The 24305-nt window shown below is 35.9% G+C and overlaps 1 protein-coding gene across 2 annotated transcripts in view; it reads right to left on the bottom strand.

The window, feature by feature from the left end:
* The window catches only part of LOC140169646 (potassium voltage-gated channel unc-103-like), a 335180-nt gene that overhangs the window by 192063 nt on the left and 118812 nt on the right, over positions 1 to 24305 (bottom strand). For both annotated transcript variants that reach the window (XM_072192927.1, XM_072192928.1), the window contains exon 3: positions 9492 to 9529. In XM_072192927.1, the coding sequence (XP_072049028.1) occupies positions 9492 to 9515 (24 nt within the window). In that variant the 5' untranslated portion in view covers positions 9516 to 9529. The remainder of the gene's footprint in view (positions 1 to 9491; positions 9530 to 24305) is intronic.

Genomic DNA, 24305 nt, shown 5'->3' with positions numbered 1-24305 from the left:
CGGGTTCTTTAAACAACTGATTAAATTCAGTACCGTATAGACAAATCGGTTTTTTGTTCTGTTTTCGAAGGCGAGTTTTCTTTTTACACAATTTGCAAAAACAACGCTTGTATTTACTCGTACAATTCATTTTTGTATCAATAAAAAAATCCCCTTTAGACTGAATGTCTAAAGAGGATTTTTTTTGTTGGTTATGGTAGACTGTACGACTAGTCTGAGTCTTCATCATATTCCAACTCTTTCACTACAAGGTCAAAACTGTGGTACATGTTCCCGGTTGTTTTGCTTTCTTTTTTTGCCCGTGGGTTTAACAAAAGCTATTGATTTACCGAAGTCCAAGTCCAAGTTCTCTAGCCTTTTTGTTAGGGTAGAACAACTCCAAACTCGAGTGTTATCACTGAGAGTGATAACTCCGGATTTTCCAACCCTGGTTTCCATGATCTCAAAATTGGTAATTTTGTAAATTCCACCTTCTTCTAGTTCAACCCATTTCAAAATTGAGGATCCTTTTTGCTCTTCTAACAAGTGCTCAAATTCCACCTTCAGTATGCTTGATTGTTTTGCCAGTTTGTTTGTTGTTTATTAGCCGGGATTTTCTTAAACTGTTTTTTATTAGCCGGGATTTTCTTAAACTGTTTTTATTTTTAAATCGGGCTAAAAATAAAAGATGGCTGAAACTAAAATGTCTAAGGTTTACTACAGTCCGAGAGGGTATTGGAAGGGTGTTTCTGCGATAGACAAGCTGGCGAAAGAGGCTGGAGTGACGAAAGAAAAAAGCTAGAAATTTTTGAAAAAGCAGACTCAGTGGCAAATTTACCTACCACCTCCAAAGTACATTCCCAGAGCAAAATTTAACGTAAGTGTACCTAATGAAGTTCATCAAGCCGATTTGTTGTTTCTCCCTCACGACAGACCGAGTAAAGGAAAAAAGCTTTACAAGTACGCGTTGACTGTGGTGTATGTCGCGAGCAGATACAAGGAAGCTGAGCCTCTGAGCTCGAAGGAATCTGGGGAGGTGGCTAAGGCATTTGAAAAAATTTACTCTCGAGTTTTAAAGTGGCCGAAGCTTCTGCAGGTCGATCCTGGAAGAGAATTCATGGGCAAAGTGAACGAAGTGATGAAAAAGCACAAGGTCGATATCAGAAGAGGGTTGCCTGGTCAACATAGAGCTCAGGCAATTGTTGAAAGATTCAACAGAACTTTGGCTGAAAGACTGTTTGGCCATCAGTACTCGCAGGAAATACTGATGGAAGCTCGTGGTCAGAAAAATGTGAGGTCTACCGAGTGGGTGGGTAGGCTTCCGGATGTGATCAGAGCTTTGAACAGCGAAGAGACTCGGCTGATAGGAATGAAACCTGTTGATGCTATCAAGAAGAAAAAGATTGAAACGATATCTTCAGCTCCACAGAAGTTGAAAAATGAGATTAAAATTCCAGGTAACGTGAGATTGAGGTATTTGTACGCTCCCGGAGAGTTGGAGGGAGGTGAGAGAAGACGCGCAACCGATCCCATTTGGTCTCTGGAAACTTACACGGTTGATAGTATCGTGAGGACTCCGGGTGATCCAATTTTGTACTATTTGAGTGAAGGTGTACCAAAAAGAGCGTTTGTTAGACAGGAGCTTATGATAGTACCCGAGGGCACACAGTTGCCACCCGACAGAGTTTTGAAGTAAATTTTCTTATTCAAGTTTTACGGCGTAGTGTCCAATCGCATGTGTGTGAATTTTGTCCTCAAGTATACTTCTCTTATCATCTTTGGAATCAAGCGCGACTTTGTTAACGGTTTCAGTGTACACCTCGTGCTTGTAACTCCTAATCACATTCATCGTTCTCGTCTGAGGTTTCTCATCGAAGAGACAGCGTTTGTAGTCGTCGAAGGTAATCTTTCTTTCGACGACCGCTTTCTTTACTCCTTTGCCCCTCTTTTCCTCGTTTCCCTCGTGCATTCTGAAAGAGTACAACTTTGCTCTCAGTCCAACAAATTCCACTATCTGCTTTCCTCCGGCTTCGTCCTTGAACATGCCGGGAACTTTTTTGTTCTTTCCAGTCGGAATTCCCGACGGATGATCAGCTGGGTAGTTGGAAGTGTCAAAGTAGCGGTCCACGTCTAGTGCGATATCCTCGTAAAAATCTTCGGTCTCGATTTCATAAAGTAGCGAGTCCGTGTCGTGGAGACAGAGCTTCGCTTTGTTTCCGTACTTTTTCTTGATGTAATTGTAGTGAAAGTCGTACATCTTCGTCTTTGCAATATCCAGGATGCTCATTCCGAGATAGATCGGCTTGTTGAAGTACAGTCTGATTTTCTTCATGTGAACCGCTATAAGATTTTCATCAAAGATTGTGTTTCGCTCGTAGTTGGGTTTCGCGGCTAATTTGATAGCTTTGTGTTCCGAATTCACGAGATGGACATTGACGCGATTTCTGACGTTTTCCAGCGTTTTTCCAAAGGCAGCGTTGTTCATCAACTTGAAGTAATCCTTCTCAAAATCCGTCGTAGCTTTTGTTCGAAGTCTGGTATTCTTCTCGATGTACGGTTTCATGAAGGGTTCCTCTCGGTATTTTATCCCTTGGTGAACCTTGGTCAGTTTGAGTCCAAGCTCCAAGCACTGCTTCAGAGCCACGTGGTGGATAACGTACTTTTCCTTGTCGTTCAGATTCGGAATTAGTTTTTCCACTTTGTTCACGATCAGTCTTTCTGGAGCTAGGGGAAAGTCGTTGTGAAGGTCGTGCAGCTCTTTGGGATATTCCAGATCCACTTCAAGAGTGCACGGGATTTGTTCTTCGTTGAGTTTGGAGTAGAAGGTGTCTTTGGGTGGAAGACTAGTCTCCTGGAGTTTTTCCAAAGAGTTGACGTGATCGTACGGATACACCCCTTTTCTCAAGAGCAGCTGAAGTTGTTCATCCTGATAAAATTTCGGTAATTCAGAAAACTCATCCAAATTTTCGACGAGTTTGCCAAGTCCAGCAGCCATGAATTTGAAGCTGTCGATAAATCTGAGATCACGCTTGACATCGACTTCTTTTCCTTCCTTACTGGTAAAGGTGTCAACCAATATCTTCTTGGTGAATGAGATGTACTTCTCTTCGTTGGAAGGAATACAGTCGATCTCTCCTCGGTCTTGCCAAGATTCTTGATGAACAGATGAGCGTCATATCCGGCTAGATTATGGAAAATCACGGAAAGAACTTTGGTTTCCTGTAAGCAAGATTGCACTGATTGTGAGCAGCTCCTCTAAAGGTTCCCTTATAGTGACAGTGGTCTCTGACGTTGTAATTATCTTTATCATCGGGAGTCAGTGGATCCTTACAGATGTGGCAGTGGGTGGATTTTTTAAAGATCTCTCGCTCTTGCTCCCCAAAGATCATCTTCTTTTGGAACTTGAATTGTTGATGGATCTCTTTGATGTTTTGCTCTAGAGTTTCCACAAAAATCTGAGCCACATCTTGGTCCTCGGATTCCTTGGTGATCTTCACTGGTTCTTGAGTGTACACCGAGTCATCGAAACACTTGATGTAGTAGCAAAAGCCCGAAGGTTCGTGCTTTTGGTATTTCGTCGTCTTCTGAGAAACTTCCGGTTGGCAGGTTTGTATCGGTGTCGTAAAGGATTCAAAGTCGGCGTACACGACAAAGGGACGTTCTGAGACTTGAAATGATGTTTAAAATACTGAGATGAATCCTTCTCTGGATCAGGCATTTCAATTTTCACGGTTTCATTATTTTGACATAGCTCTTTATGTTTCACCAATTTTTGTTTGGAGATGTAGGACGTAAGACATCGCATACAATAATATCTAGCATGACTATTTTTACTCTCTTGTGACGCCATTAGTCTGCTCATACTCTTGATGACGCAGTAATGTTGGGTGTCATGGCCATCCTTATTTTTGCCCGAAATTAAAAGAAGATTAACTTCGTGTTTTCGATTGCTAGCACCTACTCTCAGCGGGTAGACTTTATTTTTGTACAACCTCTCGGATGAATTTTTTTCGGCGTATCCCAAGACATTGACGGAAATTGTAGGATTGTTCCTTTCAAACTTGGCAATATCTTTAAGGGGGGTTGGAAAGGGGATGCCTTCCCAATTGTGCTCTTCGGATTTTGCTTTTAGTTTTTTGTCTACCCGATTTGGATTATCGTCAACTGGATTGAGGGCTCGAGTGATAGAATACTTGAAGCATTGGTTGTCATGATTTCTGGGATTGATGATCGCTTTCTTTTTTTTTTTTTTTTTTGGAGTCGGAATGTATGACGAACCACTCATCGGTTTGTATTTAACTGTGTGACTGCTCAAGTCTACGATCGATTTGAATGCCCAATTGCTTCCGCTGTTTTGAAATGCAATGTTTTCCAAAATTCTTTCAGACCACCTATTGTATAATTCATCAAGATCAGTTGCCTCCAGATTAACATCCGTAGTGGAGGTAAATACGGCTTCTTTGGTGATATGTTTTCCCGTTTGGAGATTCGTCTTTTCCATCATGCAGCTAAGAACTAGCACAACCCTTGTTTGACGATTGTTGGTTAAAAGGTTCACAACAGTTTGTTTAGTTGCTGCTAAAAATGTGTTTGGTATATAGCCAGCTCGTCCATCGATTTTGTACCGAGTCGTAAAATGATTGAGAGCAGATTCGGTTTCTTGAATTTCGAATGGTTTTTCCTTCTGTTTGTAAAGCTTTGCAATCTTTCGTTGAAATCTGGTTCGTCTGGGAGGTGGTTTGGGGGTATCCAAGAATGACCAATCTTGCGTTGGCTTTATTTCTATCTGGGGTGGAACGGGGGGGGTGGTATACGGCGTTGGTTCAAGAATGGGTACATCGATATTTTGTATCGGAGCATCCAGCGGTGGAGCAGGGGTGGTATACGGCGTTGGTTCAAGAATGGGTACATCGATATTTTGTATCGGAGCATCCAGCGGATCTAAGACATAGTTTTCTTGAAGAAATTTTATCAGATCGGCTTTGCGGGTGTGTCTCCAATCTCCTTGCAGGCCAGCATTTTTCGCAATGGCTCGTAGACCCTTTACCGTATATTCACTCTTGATTTTTTTTAAACGCTCCCATTCAGCGTTCGATGAAAATTTTAGTATTCTTCTCATCTTCTTTTATTATATACAATATTTTATTTTCTTAAACCCTTTTTTTTATTTTCAAAAAAAATCAATATCGTGTGGATTTCATTTTTTCATAATATTTTTTTGAAGCCATACAATACTTCTCTCTATTTTTCTGGTAATAAGTCAAACTATATTTTTTACCCTTATTTGTCGGAATTCCCAACTCTTTACATAGACCGACATTGTAACGATTCTGCAATGTTACGGGTTTGTAAAATTTGTTTGGATTTTTTGACTGAGTTGAACCCACTGGTTGTTGTAAAATACGAACAGACGGTTATTTTCTACTTTTGATTCGAGAGTTATTTCTTTTTTAACGTTGTAATGATTTTTGAATGATTCCATTTTTTTATTATATTTATTTTTTTATATATTTTTTCTTAAATGAATAAAATGAAGAGGTAAAAAAAATGCAGGGGAATTTTTTCCCCTGCATTTTTTTTTTGGATAAGTTGAAATGCAGGGGGAATTTTTCCGTGTAATTTGGATTGGGGTGAATTAAAAATGCAAGGATGTTTTTCTGTGTAATCCTGTGTACACAGCATTTCTGTGATTTTACTGTGTATTTGGTGGTTGAGTCGATTTACACGGGAAAAGACAGGTGTTTGTGATTTTACTGTGTATTTGGTGGTTGAGTCGATTTACACGGGAAAAGACAGGTTTTTGTGATTTTACTGTGTATTTGATGGTTGGGGAGATTTTATACGGGAATAGACAGGTTTTGTGATTTTACTGTGTATTTGGTGGTTGAGTCGATTTACACGGGAAAAGACAGGTTTTTGTGATTTTACTGTGTATTTGATGGTTGGGGGAGATTTTATACGGGAATAGACAGTAAATGTGTTAGAAACGGCAAAAAAACACCTACTAATTAAGTCTATACCTGGATGAAATTGTTTAAGTGTTTGGCCGACCTGAAAATGTTTCTTTATCGTGTGTCGTGATTCCAAAGCATTAGTTTTGCTTGTTTTCTCCTGTTACTAACACAATATTATTGTTCTGAATTTTATTCAATCCGCCCGATGGTCGGTTGTCGGTAACAGAGTATTGTCAATTATGTTTGCTTACACGTTTTAACAAAGATGTCAACATCTATCCGAGGATGTTTACAAAAGGTTTATTTTATTTTAGGTCTATTGGTGTTATGCATTTTTTTTCAATTTTACATTAATTCCAGACACAATTCCACCAAAAAGGTTCATGTATTATCTAGTGAATCATACGCAAACTTGTGATTGTTATTCCAAAACGGTTCTTTCCTCATGCTGTTAGTCTGGTGGAGTCACAAAATATTTTCCTACAGTTTATTGCAAATATAATTAATATTTTCAAGACAGCCCCTTTGTCCTTCATTTCACTCGAAATCAAATAAGTCACTGGCAAACGTTTTCTCCCAAAAAGCTTTACAAGAAATTGTGTAAAATGTTCAGAATCGCCTCATTCCATGATGATATTTCAATGACGTAAACAAAGTCCTTAATATGTAGTGACTCTTTTGTCTTTGTTACAAGCAAATTAATACGATAAAACACAGGAATCGCAATTTATAACCTCGCGTTCTCGCCAAGTTCCTAGGAACTAGCTAATTAACCACAAACGGTACTCATCTTCCCAGTTACTCACCGTAACAAACAAATATCACCGCTTGAATGCTACCTTGATTTTATCAACTTAATCTACGTAAGATTAATATTGCTTTCTGTATTTACCCCACGAGAACGGCATCTTAATACACCATACACCTGAGTTTAAATACCTTAGGGCCTTCGCCTAACAAATAGTAGTTGACTAAATAGTAAACAAAATTAGCAGGCAAAATACCGGTTGACAATGTCGTTACGGCACACGCTCTGCAACTGTGCAAAGGGATGATTTGAAAACAAATTCGAAAATAAATGTAATAATAGGTTTGCATGTGTTTAACGTATGCTACCTAATCAGTTGATTTGGGAAATGATTATGATGAAAAAACAAAACAAGCGAAATTGTTTCTATTGTGGATTTTTCAAGACATGTTCACGTCAAATATTTAAGGGTGAATAATTCAGAAGAAAATGGCCAACGACTTTTCTGAATCCATTTATAATAAGTGTTGTTGCACATATTATATAACACACCCCAGCACCCACCTATACTAAACCACGAAAACTAACAAACCCCCATGTATCCAACACACACCAAAGCAGTTTAAGTGTTTGTAATGTTATCTTTTCTAGCTCCGGACGCTCCAAGAAAAATATCGTTATGATACAGGCTGTATCAAAATGATTGGTGCATATCGTTGGTTCGGGGCGGTTCCGTCCGGGTGGGACCGATTTCTAATGTTCTAAACAATGGAACGCGGTTCAATTGCCGGTAACTGTCGGTCAGCCGAAGGTCGAGTTTTGGTTTCATCCCTAAAGCAACATGTATGTATTTTCAAAGATTTATGTTATCAAACTACCATTTACAAAACGATAGACAAATTTGTCTATTCTTCGTATCTCACGTGAACTTTAATAGCTATTCAACAACTTATGCAACTTGTATAACGTGGTTCGATGCATCTTGAATTTAATATTTATATACGCCTTGTCGCTGTACAGGGCAATGTATTCATTCATTTGTCCCAAAGGCATATGCCTCTATATTTCAAGACAACACAGTTTCAAGAATAATAAAACTCTTTATTCCAGCCTTCCCTCTTAAAAAGCAGATTTTTAGGATCATTGTATTAGACCTTTTAACTATAAGACTTGAGAAAAACTACCCCCTTTGAGAAAAGCAAACATTAATGAATACAATGTTTATGTAATAAAGGATTCTCCCCTTTTAATATTTATCCAATTTGTTTTAATGCGTTAACGGTGTATCCGATTTATGTTCCCTCCGAGTGCTATCTCAATTTTTACCCATTAAATTTACTAAGTGCTATAGCCTGTGTTCACGTCTCCCTACCTTCATTGTTTTACGTATATGAACTGTTTGGTATAACTAACTTGTGTCAATAGCCTTAAAATGCCTGGAATGTATGGTATTTCATGCCTCTTAAGGTAACACGCCTGCGTAGTACTGGTTCTTCACAAACAAGTGTTTAATTTCAAGATATTGAGTTGCTATGCTTATTAATTGTTATTTTTTATATTTGTCAAGGTTTAAGATCAACACACTCAAATCTGACGTTTGGTCAAAATGCTTATCTATTTTTGTACATTTTTGGGATGTGAGTGCACATGAAACACACAAAATTGCATTCTGAATACGAGAAATGTCCTTCTGATACCAAATAAGTTTGATTTTTTTTGGAAATTAGCAATGTAATACAAATTTTATGGCAAATTATTTAAACAATGTACGTTTTTATTTTGTTATATTTAACAGTGCTCGAAGTAAACTTTATAAATCTAATCATATGTACTTAAAGTATATGTAGCTGGGAGAAAGGGCCGTCCATTATTTGAAAATTCTGACATTTTATATTGAAAAATAAAAAATAAAATATATTTTTCATAATAATTTGCCATAAAAAGTGTATTATATCGCGAATTCGCGAATTCCCCAAAAAAAATCAGAATGCTATTTGATGTGCCTCATGTGCTCTCAGGTTCCATCAAAATACTGTTAAAACGTTGCTATCCGATCACTTCAAGCTACAGACCAACCAAAATACTAGAATAAACAGGGAATTGTCTTCAGAATAAGTAGGTCAATTGCATAAACGTGAATCATTGAGGATTAAAGTATACCAAAAGCCACCTAAAACAGTCTGAAGAGGTTTTGAAGTATATCATCTCCCTCTCATTTCACATATCACTTACACTTGCTTCTGTATTTTCTAGTCTTATATGTTTCTTTTACATCATGAAATTGTCCACGCTCATCGTCTAAAACCACTTTGTGTCCTTCAGCAGACCTATAATATAATATATTTTTCTCGATTGCTTCGACATTGTATCTGTTTACTGTCTGTCTGAGTACGTATTATTATTATTTTAGTTGCTTATTTTATGTTGAATAACATTTATAGACATAATGGTTTTCCAGTATATCTGTGGTAGTTTAAGACTATTTGTCTGGAAATGCAGGGTTTAGGAAGAATATTATCTTTTCATATTGGATTTTGCGGGGGCTTTGTTATCGTTTTTCACAATGTCACAATTAATTGCATGTCAAAGTTGAATAAATTATTGTATTCTGAATACGATCACCTATATAATCACTTTTTAATGATATTTTATATCAAATATTTCCTTTTGTTATCAATTTTCAAATCAGAAATCTGTGTTTTTCCTTAGAACTCCATACTTGCTAGACAATCTTACTTATCTAATACCGTTGTATTATCAGAAATTTTTTTTGGTCAGAACAAGGTTATAATTATATATGTTACACTTACCCCCGTCGTCCATTTTTGCTCCATGACTTCTCTCTATCCTATGATTAAAAAAGAAGAAATAAATCATTGTCAACATTTTGTATTGTACTGTGCTTATAGGATTACTACCGTTATTGACTTATGGTTAGTGTAATTAGTGTTAGGGTTTGCGGTTAAACTAGGTTTATGGTTTATAGTTATGGTTAGGATTAGTTTTAGGGTTGCGGTGAGGGATAGTGTTAAGCTTAACGATAATGTGTAAGGTTAGAGTTGTGTTCTAGTCATAGCATTTAAAAATTAAATGACAAGGACATTTTAACACAAATCGGTTAAGGTTAGCGATAATGTTTAAAGATGGGTGACCCGATCGGCAGTCTCATCCTTTTCTTATCAAAATAGAAATTATGGTATCAGGAGAAAGCTCATATTTTTCTCATCATCTCTGGTGAAATTTTAAGCTTAAAATATATTCCGTTTAGATGTTATGAAAGAAAAGTGACAGCCTCATCTCCAGTTGTGATAAACCACACATACCTTTCTATGGGCCGTTTTGAAACACGTTTTTACTTCTTATATCGAAACGACTAGTGCAATTTACCTCAGAATTTAGGTATTTGATTCTTTTGGTACAGGCCACAATGTGGTACAAAACACAATACGAAAACATATGATCACCTACCTCCAAGGTTAGAGTTTGTGCTACTGTGTTCTAGATATAGCATTCAATAATTATTTCCTGATTTTTATTGCATCGAGTTTCAACTATATAGCATTTAATATCGATAGGTGTAACTTAGATTCTTGGTAATGCCAAATGGCGACAATTACAACAAAAAGATAATGAACAAAACGCCTCTCATTAAAGGCATATTATAACATTTGCTGAGGAGGACGCCCTCAATATTTTTCAAAATTCTTTCTTTTTACACGATTATATTGTACTTTATTAAAAAAACCTACACTGCAAAAGTCAAGACCTTATTCAAAATAAAACGCAGGAACCGTCTTTTTACGGAGTGATACGTATTGGCGACATCGGCGCATGTAGTAAATTCCAATTTTCTTTGATTTGCCTTAGTTGTTCCACTCAAAATTAAAAGGGGATATATCTGACAGTAAAAGCTAACATTTTATGGCAAAGAAATACTAATCTGTTTTGTATGAAAATGTTATAATAATGGCTTTAATTTATCATATCATTAACATTGGTACAATACAGAATGCGGAAATAACCCTTAAGTATTTTGTAAAGGCAAAACAAAAACATCTCAAATTGTAGATGGTGACACAGACTTTACAAAAGTATGTTGGTTCCCATAGTTATACCTCCAGGATAGTCTTTGTTTGTTTGTTTGTCTTTGTGTGTGTGTTTGTTTACCGTTATTTGCTTACACTTGTTCTACAAGAATATTTTAAAATTAAAATAAAGTGTCTATGATTGTTTCATTCTTAATGTTAATAGTTCCCATTGGACAAACACGTTTTTCAGATCTATATAGATCGCTTCCTTCTGTCGTCTATATTACACGGTCTAGATGAGTTAAGTAAACCTCCACGACGTGTTTCTCACACATTGTCATCTACATTACTTGAGGTCGCTATTACCTAAAACCTTACAGTCAGTGATTCTATATCTATTACAGTGTTTTTAATATACTATCTGTTCAAGGTTATTGTCATCTATTTTACTGCACCCATCAATTGCACTTCAGTGAGAGTGGTGTTGAGGCGCATCAACACACACCACGTCTATGATGAGGCGAAACCTAATACCACTCTCAGTCAAGTAGAACGAGTGGGTGTATCATGTATAAATAGATAAACCATAACATGTCATTATCTACTCGATATAAATAGGATAATTATTACACTGGCTTGCTGCTTCGGTTTTCTTCAAGTTCTACAGGATTTTGATTTGAATTACTAAAATGTGTACACATTTTTAGTCATCATTATTTCATGAATTTGTGTACCTTTTACGTCTTAATTTATAGGATATCGGTATTATATTTGTCCATTAAATCCATTGCACTAGTGCATCTCCTGTTACAAGACAGCGAATATGTTACACCGCATTTAAATGTAAGAGTTTCAAAATAAATTGTCCAAAACATCGAAGATTCAGGTCTTTATAAGAGTAGAAAGGAATCATGCAGCGTGTTTTTATTTCAGCAAAAAAGGACGCATGTTGCATCTGCATGTAGCTTCTCTATTGCAGCTGCGGAAAAATGATGGGCCAACACTGTTGTATGCCTCATTAGAGTAAAGATAATAGTAATATTGTAACCAACCGCCTGATTCAAATGTCTTCATTAATTTTGTTGGCAATTTGTAGCGTTTCCCGTGATGGAATTCAAGTACAGTGTACTATCCAAAAGGACAGGAAACAAAACAGCCCAATAGTAGAATTTAACCAGACTTGACATAGATTGGTCAATTTAAAGGACATCACGTCTTAAGTTCAATCCGTCAGACCGGACAAATGACTGTAACCTAGCTAGAATGTCACATTTTGTAAGACAGTCCAGTCTATTCCAGTTTATCTCTCGATGTTTATCGCTATCCAAGAGGACAGCAAACAAAACATCCTAATGGTAGATTTAACCAGACTCGACATAGATTGGTCAATTTAAAGGACATCACGTCTTAAGTTCAATCCGTCAGTCCTGACAAATGGCAGTAACCTAGACTGCACATTTTCTAAGACAGTCCAATCTAGTCCAGTTTTTTTCTGTCGATATCTATCGCAATCATTTCAACCTAGTAACAAACAAATAAGCCACATGAATTACACGCTCTTATGCACATACGGAATCCCAAGTCTGTGAAGGGACGATAACGTGTCCCATAAGACCGCATGACCAGTGTCGCGTATTTCACCGATGAAAGTTCAAGCTAATATGTCAGCGTACGAGTACCAGGGCTAGATCATATTATTTATAATGGCTGCCTCAAGGTCACGCATAGTCCTTGAGACATCTTCTTGATACTAAGAATAACACAATATTCTCACAAAATGTATTATGTGCCTATTCAAGAGATTATGTCAAGAAAGTACCTTTCAAGTATAAAACGTTTACATAACCTTCTCAAATGGACGCACAACGGCTGCAATAACTACAGGATTCCATAAAGGTCATACAACGTTTTTGTGCCATTCTTTAAAAGTGTACAAAGTTTCTTATACCGTTATTTAAGGGTTGACTGAGTATTGTTGATCGCAGCCAAAAAGATCGATTTTCATTTTCGTAATCAATTATATTATTGAAAAATACCCCCTTCGTGTTTTGGAGAAGTGCAGTCTACAAATCATATACTTTGAAAGTTTGCTTACGTTATTAATGAGTTATGTGCGTTTTACAAAGGTGGTGTTGTTTCAGCCCTCTTTACAACATATCTCATTCACCACAGGACCTTCAAAATTATACCCGTGATATTTGAATCCTTCTACACACTCGCTATGAAATGATCAATGCAATTTTTTTTGCCAAAGCTCACTACCATTCACAGAATGGTGTGGACGACCAAGTCCCAACAGTTGAAAACAGTAATTAACCTTAAACGAGCTCTTCTTGTGTTATTACCATGTAAGTCAGAGGTGGAAAAAATTTGGCGTGTTTATGTGTTATACACGAATGATCCTATGTTCACTCTGCTGTCATCAGAAGACTCCAGATTTTAGGCAAATATCATAACCAATATTTGCACAAACTATTATTTACTAACAGAGGAAGAGGCTTACGCATCATACACTGGAACATGGAAACATTCAAACATTACAACTAGCGCACGAGATCAAATTAATGATGCTTAATCGTTATTATTAATATATCAATATACAGGGGAAAGAAGAGAGGTCTGGGGTTCAAGTCCCCGCACAGGCACGTATGTCAGGAGTTTTTTCTCTGGTATATCTGCCTATGCATGTTATGTTTCCATTGGTAAATTCATGTTTAAATGTGCTAGTGTGCGATGCGTAATTCTTTTTTTCCCCTGTATATTGATATATTAAGAATAACGATTAAGCATCATTAATTTGATCTCGTGCGCTAGTTTTAATGTTTGAATGTTTCCATGTTCCAGTGTATGATGCGTAAGCCTCTCCCTCTGTTTGTATGATTATATTAGGCTGGCGGGTAAGCATCATTAATTGATCTCGTACACTGGTATGTAATGTGTTGTTTGTACTGTTCACCCTTGACTGCTCATATCCATAAGTACCAGACTTGAGTCCTGTTTATCAGGGACAGTCTGTGTAGCTCAGTGGTATATCTGCCTGTGCATGTTATGTTTCCATTGGTAAATTCATGTTTAAATGTGCTAGTGTGCGATGCGTAATTCTTCTTTCCCCTGTATAATATTTACTGTTAGCTACCAGAATGACACCACGACACTTTGACAGGGTGTGCTCAAAACATCCATATACCATTCTCATATGAAAAGGCCTCAAAACAAGAAAACGAGGAATGACAATTTTATATTCCTAAAGTTTTAAAATATCCGTCTTGTACTAGCTTCGTGGGATATACACTTTGAATTACGAAATTGCGTCTTATAGCAGCTATATAATTTTCGTGCAGATAGATCGTTGTTGTGCAGCCTAGAAAACGTGCCTCCTGGTGCCAGATGTTATCGGCAATGATAGAAAAGTTGAAAACATCATGCATTGATCTTCATCCTATTACACAGTCACGGAAACACACGTAACCAACAAAACATCTTATTTGGCGTAATAAAATAAGAAAGTGGGGAGGGGGAAAGATGCTACAAGCATCCTCACGGGGGATATATTGATGCTGCGTAAGCATCTAATGGTGTTATTGATAAAATAAGGGCATGTTTAAAAGCGTTGCGGATTCAAGAATCTATGTTAAATGGAGAACTCATGTATGCATTTATGATCGACTACATGCCCGCAATAACATACGTCATCGTTATTGATAAGTCCCACAATGGCAAATATGTTCGACCCAATTTCCTAAAACGTTTTATTTATAACTCAAGAACTACGGCACATGCTTTACTTAATGAGGTTTTCAAACCAACAAGCCATGTGTCATATCATCGTAAATATCAACCTCATTACATTGCTAACCTAGAACATTGGGTACCTCGACATATACATTGTGGTCTGTGTATTATGTAGTATAGTGTGTGGAGCTTCTCATGCCCTTTTCCCAATACAGTGGTTCCGGAACCGAGGGTGGAGGGGCGGGGGTGATGCGGCCACCCAATAATGTTGGTGGCCATGGAAAAGTGCCACCCCCAATAACTTGAGCCAAGTGTCATTGCCCCCTCCCACCAATATTTAAAATCTTCCAGAGCCTCTGCACCCGACCTCTGCAGCATGTTTTAAATGTGTGCCAGATGTTCCTAATGTTTGGTCACCTTTTACTTTTGCTACATTAACACATGAATGTGAAACACAGAGTCAACAACGAGAAAATTGATATCTTTATAGCGACATGTATATAAAGCACATTCCATTAATAACAACATATCTCAGGCAATTTAACCCATACAGCTACATGTATGTGCCTTCCAAAAATATACAGGAAATTATATATCGATACAATCTGTGTTTTCTGTGATTTACAATGGATATATTTGATTATTAAATATCTGTAATTTGCAGCGAGATAGGGTTCTTTGTATTATGCCCTTCCGGTAACTAGTTGTGCTCATTTGTACTTCATGACCATGATGACGGCTAGAATATCCACCATTATGACAATGATAAAGAGAGAATCGTTCCCTTCTCATCATGTAAATAAAGAATGTCAATTTGAGTTGATGAGTTCTTAGCCGCGGAGTCAGGGATCAAGTGGAAGCCCTAGCATATGGTAACATGATCCTGCTTGCAATTGGTGTCGAGCATTGTCCACGATGTACAGTAGAGCTATACAAAACATGAAAACATTGATGTACATGTATTACATCGCACGTAGAAAAGATTGTGGTAATTGAAACTTGTTTTCCCTTTCTTCTTCTGCTCCCACAAATGTTGATTCAGCAGTGAATTAAAAGTGAGAGGTCACTGCACTGTACTGTTCAACTTACGACATTGTTACTATTAATAGTATATAAAATAGCTACAATTGAATAAGCGGAATTAAAGGCGCATCGTTAAGATGGAGCAAGATCTTAACGGATTAAACTCCGGATATGTTACAACGAAACAAATCAATGAGTAGAGGTTCATTTTCAGGTTTACGAGCTAAATAACGTTTGACATTGGGTTTTATTGTCGTTTGTATAGTAATAAAAACGCGCCATTTAAAATGCCTAAATAGCAATGTAAATATCTAGTCTCGCCAGTATCATGTAAACAAAGCTAGCATGAATATCGCTTGGACAGTAGTGGTTTCTAATTTATGTCATTTATTGCTTGCTATGAATGCTATATTACCGTTTAGAAAAAGTGGAAGAAGCACCAGCTTAAAAACAAATAAGTATACGGTCTAGACAAACTTTCTGCTAACATACCCAAGCTGGTGGGACTCTTAATGAGGCAAATGTTGTTATAAATAATCATGCAAAGTCGTTTGAATGAGGGAAAGTACACTTTTTGAACAGAATCGGAATGGCGGTTTTATTTCTCCTGTGCTCAAGAACAACTACAGAGCCACCACACTGCTCAAAAGCAAATTAGGAAAACATGGAACATGCATATAGATTTGAGATGATTACTGCTTAAAACTTGCTACCGAATTCTTCCCCTTTTAAATCGATATAATGTGTGCACTACAGTATCACTTACTTTGACTAGCTCATGCGGGAGCAGCCCATATTGCCAAAATGGGGCGAATAGCTATTAGGAGCTAAAAGTAAGTCTCCACAGACCAACTATTAAGACGGTAGAAATTTCATCAACAGCAATACAGGGGAAAATGGGAATTAATCGGTTCGGTTGAAATGGGAGACTTGGGCGAGACTGTTCCTGTCGTCACCTCTAGATAAGAGGATTTGTTTTAAGCAACAATTTAATGCTGTTCAATACATGATGTCGATTGACGAATTTGTAATTCTTACCGCATTGAATTGTGGGTCTCTTATTGGTAAATGCACGTAAAGAAAGTGTTTAGAGAACTGAACTTGTTTCTACTTTCTATAGTCCACCTCGATCACCTTGTTCTAGCTCACAATGCCAACTCGTTTCACCAAGATTTCCAACTTCTTATGCAAAGCGTGCCTTCTCAGTTACCCCTCCCACACTTTCGCCAAGCACATTCCCTGAATTCATTAAAATCGCAACTCCAAAAGTCACCTGTTTATTTCAAATGTCATGTAAAATGTGTACTATATTTATCTTTAGGGTATTTAGTGTAAGTTTGTAGTTAATATTAGAGAGATTGCGATGTTCCAAACGCAGCACGTGGACCGTACGTTTTTACGTACGTTAATACGGTGTTAAATATTGCTAGTCTTGGTTCCAAACTGGATTGTGCTCATTCGTCACGATGGAGAACGATGTATTTTGGTAGATTAAAGATCACTACATCCATATATCATGACTTTACTCAAAATGAGACTTTTTCGTCCTGAAAATTCAGCGCGTTGCATGAACTTCGACATGAGGTAAAATCAACATATTTCAACGTAGCATCTGCGTTTTATACTACGTTGGAATCCAAAATGGGAAATCGCAATGTCATTTTATGTACACAAAGTATCACCACATTTCATCGCTGTACCTTTATTATAATGATTTGTTACAAATAAAAAGGATCATAATAGTAATTAGACTTTCCTTCGTATGTTCATTATCATTGACTGTCTTTAACATATTGTGAAATGGACACATTTTGGGCATTTTCAACAATGTATCTACGTTTATTTTGCACGTGGAACATTTTCAAAACTGGCTAAATACGTGACCTCGCTTCGATACAGGAGAGTGGTTTTGAATAGATCAAAATACGTCCGATACCTACGTGTGGAGAGAGCGCACCATCATTGATTGCGCCATTGAAATACACAGGAAAATACGCAGGTTTGGATGGCGTTTTGTCACTGCAAAAACGTACTATAGATAAAAAGTTTGGTATCAAATTAAAGCTTATCACGTGTAGAATAGTATTCTTTTAACGGAATATATAGGTGACCATCTACTTTTTTTGCTATTTTGCCGCAAAGAAAAAAAGTGTAAATTTAACCCTAAAAAATCACTCAATTTTTTAAACCGGGCGTTGTTCAAATTCGCACCAAAACTTCCCCTCTGAAATAAAATATTGGGATATTTTCTCAGATTCCTTCATGTAGACACTTGTCGGAAGCAAATGAGCTGAAAACGTGCGAATGTTGACAATATCTTTAGAATATAAAGCCGCACCAAGCTCAAATAAGCGGTGGACTATTTTAACCGAATTTCACTGGTACCTAAATCGTGGAGTGATTTGGTGGTGCGCCCTCTGGAAATCGCAATCTCTCTATTGTAAATTATTTTCTTAATAATAATAATAATAATAATAATAATAATAATAATAATAATAATAATAATAATAATAATAATAATAATAATAATAATAATAATAATAATTATTATTATTATTAGAGTGCAGACTAATGAGAAAATAATGTACTGCTTTGATCAAAGATTCAAAAGTTTGATCTTATGAAGTAGGGTTGATTTTGAATGTTTGAAAATGGCGTATATATATTTTTTTGCATTTGCATTTGTATTTGCACTCTTCATAATACACTTTTTGCTAACCTTTTTCTGAAGCGCTGTATTAACTCATTTATGTATTTATTTTCAAAATGAGGTTTAAAAACTTCATTACTATATAAAAGCGTTACGTTAACAGGAATTAGATAAACGTTTGCTCAAAACAATTGAGAAGATGTCCATGAATTTCGAGGTACCAAATCACGGTTGTTTGATGGCATGTAAATCGGAGTCATTTTAAAGAAAAGTTGAACAATGATGGCGCTATTTATTTTAAATCTTGTTTGCATCTTTACAAGGGTTAACACTTGCATAATGGTATTAGAACATCAGCAAAAAGACAAACAAATGACAAGGGAATTTTCAAAAAAACTTTTTATCATGAAATGCAAGGTATAACTCATTTAATTTGGCTAATATAAATTTAAAATATATGTAAATAGCGCCCTCAATTTGCCCACAGATATACAGTTTATAAAATAAAAATTAGCACAAAAAAAGCAGAAGAAGATAATTTGATATAGTAATGAAAATTTATGTTGAAAATTGCTATAAAATATGATAGATACAGATTATTAGTGTGATAGCTGTTGGTATTATTTAGGTCTAGAATTGAACATTATATAATGTTTTGTTAGAAAAATAAATAAATGATCACATCAAACAACCGTAAAAATATAACCCTTAAGAAATTATGCAACAATATTAAAAAATTAGTTCATGTACTTATTTAACCATACTTTTTGAATGGAAACCAAGTTGACATTAATGCTCCTTTATGCTTTCGAGTGGACCCGTTTTATATTTCCAAAAGAAGTGGCTTGAGAATACTTAGAACATGTTACTACAAGCAAACGACTATAGTATTCATGACAATCCACAAATATGTCTGACATTTTAAATCGTTAGGTATAGCAACAAATCTCGAATGTATCATCCTACTAAGATGAGCCACTTGATAATTTTTCTTCTATAAAAACTGTCATTAAATGAAGCTAAAACATGCAGGGTTGTCTTAATCGAAAAGAGCAAATTATTTATTCTAATCACCTGTAACTTTTAGATCGAAGTATTTTATAACAATTGAAACGATGCGGGGAGACAATTGGGTCATTCAAAATTCTGCATAGTTTATGTCACATTAGTAACAGTTTGATGGTATGCTACGCCTTCTGGCGAGATTGAGAAAAGGTTTTAGCTTATAATTGTTATTGAAAGAAATACTGATTCAGTGAATGTGTAAGCTATTCGTGCTTTGTAATATTAATGAATCTTTATCATTATCATGAAGAGCACTATTAAATGTTTAGGCACTTTAGTCGATTTGGTGCTTCAAGTTATACTTCTTTCAAAACTAACTGTGGTTTCTTTGTTGTCTTGTCACAATGGAACAGTCACAGATAATACGGAACATAAATTGCGATGCATATATCAATTTGAATAGATCGTGGATCCCCTTTGTATTTGATTTTGTAAAACGCATTTCTCCGCGTAGGTATATTTAAGGGTGCAAGCACATTTAAAAAAATGGAACCATTGAGGTTGTCAAATATCGCGAAGGTGCAAAATCGTAGAGAAGGAACCTTGCAGGTTGTCAAAATATCGCAACCACCTATAGCAATGTCAGTTTTTTGAGATCGCTCACTTTCACTTCGCGCACTTCTCTTCTCCCAATCTTTTCGTTCTGTTGTTGTCGCTCAGGGCGCTGTCGTCAACCGAATAACCATATGAGACCCTAACTCATACTGATTGCTAGTGGATTGCATTGCATCGTTCGACACGCAAGACAGTAATTGGGCGCATGATGGCAAGTGTATTGGCACATTAAACATATCACTGGCGAGACACCTCGTCTTATCTATGCGTCTATTACTGAATATTGGGGATAGAGTGTTATCCTTACATAACCCTAAATTAATACCAAATAGAAGCCTTCGAGTAAAGAACAACCTAAAGATGGCTAAACACGCTGAGTATAGATCCACACGGTTTGTTTATTATTGAAGATAAAGGAGTGTAAGGGAAGACGTCGCGCAACACGTGTTAAGTCAAGTGTAATAAAGCATACAATCGGGATACCCCGCGTCTGGAAAGACTTCTCTATTTACAAGGCCACGGTACGTGTGATCTTTATTCTAGCCCATAGATATTGACCCTATTATAGAGCCAGTAGGTTGACCCGATGGAATTAGAGCGTCTATGACTCAATTTGTTTTGAGAGCACATCTAAGCGGAAAACTCCTGCACCGTGTGGTTATTTTTAGCTAGTAATGTTATATTACTCTGTGGCATTTTAAAGCAGATCATAAGTCTATTGCTTGCTATTCCTGAAAAGGAAAGAAAACATATTTTATCATATCAAAACTGAAATTTCCTTTTTATTTATCACAGTCCCGAAAACATCTTTTACATTATTCTTCGATATGTCTTTGTGTAGATGGAAATGTTTTTACACTTTAAAAAAATCATATTATTAACCTGGGTATTGAACACATACACATAATTCCGTTTAATTTTTCTATACTTTCAAATATTGGCGACTAAGGTTGTTAGAGCACAATGAACATTTATAGGCTCGTTCAAATCGTCACATTTTTGCCAAAATTTTTGCTTCGTTTCCTAACCTACTTCACCAATTTCATTCCCGTTTAGACCCCTTCATTTATCAGTTCGTGCACTCAAATGTCCCGTGATTATCAAATTACACGAAATTTATAAGAAAAAAAAAGGTCAGTGTGGTGGGCTCCTACACTTAAACAAATATTGGCTAGCTAGATTGTTCGAGGGTATTGGCAAATAAACTACTTGCACAATACGATTACATCTTTGGCGAAATCAGGGAAGCTAAATGCAACATCGGATACTTCAAATGCTGCTCTTTTTAAATATTTACACGTACCTCTCTATTATAATGTTTATTCTTATGAAAAATAAAATATTTTTACCAACAAATTCTCACGTATACATGATTGGTAAAACAATTTTACATAACAACTCAAATACACCTTCAGATGAAAACTACAAAAAAGTTTTGAACACATCTAAATATGTATTTAATAAAACATATTGAATAAGATGACGCGTTATTTCATATATCTTGAGCATCATATTCGTAAAATCAACAAAGCTAAATATATTTTTAAAATGTTGCTCGACATCTTTGACAATATTTCGTGGACTTTATTATCATTTACAACATGTTAGCCAGAGTAGCCCGATTCAGCCGAAGCTGGTCTAACAAGGGGCCCTGCAAAATACATGCAACATTACAGAGTACGATTAACAATACTTATTAAAACTCATTCTTATGAAGAAAAAGTAGCGTTTGACCAAATTCAACTTGCTGTTAGATTCGCTATGAATGATTGTTCAAATTATGGTGTTAGCCACCCCCCCCCCTCATCAACAACAATTTAAATACGTCCGATTAGTGGATGAAGAAGTAAGTTTGCAAAAAATAGTCAAAAAACTCCTATACAAAATATCAAAAGTTGTTTAAAAACGTGTCCATTTAAATTACTACATCATCAACACAGACATTTTTCCACTTAACAAATGTTTATGACTGGAATCAAGTATGCTTTAAACTTTTCAACTACCTGCTAGATGATGTATTAATAAGCTAATTATTCATATGGGAAACGCACATTACTTCGATTGAATATTAATGCTCTGCGTGCTAGCCACAGGCTTAAAAAGTCCAAGTTTTGAGATGTTTTCTCAAAATATCAAGAGCTATCTCAAAAACCACTGAACCAATACTAGGCTTGTTTGTACTCATTTTAATGCAATTTACATGCTGATTCTAAATATGGTCATGAAAGTTTACAATTCTGAAATTTTTGAATTAAAAATAAAAAGAAACTTGTCTTCTGCAGTCGACTCTGCGCGTGGAGGGAATTATGATATGTTCCTACCTTGAAGCATTTATTATTGCATTGCATGTTCTTTTTTACACCCCGTATTCCATTTGTTATACCCCACTTTAGTATCAATTTTGAATAGTTTCCCTAAAGCTAACGAACAACTAAACTTAATCTTCCACCACGGAGTTGTCAGATAATCAAATATGCAATTAATTATACTAATTAGTTGTCACCAAAGATATTGATTTGTTAGTTTTAAAAAGTACCACCTCGATCAGTAGTCTATATCATTGATGTATTATTATGGAATTCGTTTGGAATAATATTGAAATTTTGACTACATTTCAGAATTTCTCACACGTTAGATTGAATTGATCACAAGCTACTGATCAGCCTTTTCATTTTTATACGTTGATATTTTTCATATGAGATTTTACTTCGCATCTTTTATAAAAGAAGGTGTAATAGCGCAATAATTGGTACTCTAGCAGAAACCGCAATGCAAATCATATCTCTCAACTTTATGCAAGGACCGATCGTTTCAAAAACAGCGCTATTCCATACTTTATCAATTTATTGAATAACTAAGTGCCCTGAACTGTTTTGCATATTCTGAATTTTTTTTATAAATATGTAATATTGAGCCAATTTTAATGGTGTGTATTTATAATGTTTTTGAAATATATCTTGAATAAGTGCAATATTTTATTTTCAATCAACACCAGTTGCTGTATTTTTCCTTGTTAATATTGATACTGTATTTTTTAATTTTAATTGTTTTTAATACAGGGTGTCCCAGAAAAAATTACCGGGCAAATAATTTTGGACGTAAGTCGACAACTAGACATCAAAATCCAAATATCTAAACATCAGCGTGTAGCCCATTTTATTCTGCATCTTATACGCTAATTTTACTGGAATCGGTTGACTGATCGTGAAGAAATGAGCGATTACATAACGCATGTGTCAATTCACTTCATTCCAAGTTTGAAAGAAAGCTCATTCAACACAATGTGCACTAGTGGTTAAACTGTCAATGTGCTTCATATTTTGTTCTATGAAATCCTTTTCGTTCTTTTTAAACAACCTGTTTCTTGCAAAACATTTCATTTTGTTCAAATTTGAAAACCTGCATGATATTGAAAATGAAAGCTTGCATGTAAGATGATGCTCGGTATTTGTAAATATCTTTTTTCGTTAATGTTGATATAATGTTGCATAAAGAATTGCTACATAAAGAATTGCAGCTGGCTTAAAAATTTCTCAAACACATTAATGTTTTCGGAATATTTCCAAGAAATTGTAATGCAAAGTTTAAATCTTTTAAAACTTCAACATTAATGTTGCGTGGTATCAAAAATCACACGTAAACCTGTAAGCACTTCATCATTGTCATTCTTGGCTAAAATGTTCTTTGTAAAGTATATTTGCACAATCTAAAGAATAAGTTGGAGAGCTTCCAATTGCAGAAATCAAAGTTTTCTCGGACAAACTGTTATTCATCTGTAGTGAAAGCATGAATGACATATCGTAACGTAACACCGTCGGATTTTAATGGATAATGTGGACTAAATTTAATGAGATACACAAACTTTAGGAAGCGGTGAGCGAGTATGAAAAAAGCGCCTGTTGATCAAACTTGGAATGAACTGCATTGATGCACGCATTATGCAATCATTCATTGCTTCGGAACCAGTCAACCAAATCAAATAAAATTTTCGTATGTGATGCGCAACAAAATAGGCTACGCGCTACATTTTAAATTTTGTGATTCTGATGTCTATTTCTCGACTTACATTCAATTTTATTCACTCGGTAATTTTTTCTGGGACACCCTGTATTGTAAACCACTTGTAATTTGGCCTCAGGGCCACGATTTGTGTGTGAATAAAATATACTATACTATATACTATACTATATTTTTGTATGAAAATAACTAGACATATTTAAAAAGCGTTTGCAAGACTTGAAGATAATGTTTATGCAATACTATCTACTGCATCATCACTTATTACGCATTATGATCGACTACATGTTACGTCATAGACAATTAATGTTCAACCCAATTTCTTTAAACACTATATCAAATCAATAATTAGGGCATGCTTAACTTAACGAGGGTTTCAAAACACCTTGGCACTAATAACAAAGGAGAAGAAATCCAGAACACTAGGCGCGAAGCAGGTTTTTAACTCATGTATGGCCGCTATGCTTGCAATCATCGATTTAAACTGCTATCATTCATTTGAATCTTAAACTTCTTTGATACCTTAGCTTTCCTTTCCGCGAGAAAGAACATGC

This window comes from Amphiura filiformis, chromosome 14, assembly GCF_039555335.1.
Source record: "Amphiura filiformis chromosome 14, Afil_fr2py, whole genome shotgun sequence".
NCBI classification, from domain to species: domain Eukaryota; kingdom Metazoa; phylum Echinodermata; class Ophiuroidea; order Amphilepidida; family Amphiuridae; genus Amphiura; species Amphiura filiformis.
This window is presented reverse-complemented; position numbering and strand designations above follow the sequence as displayed.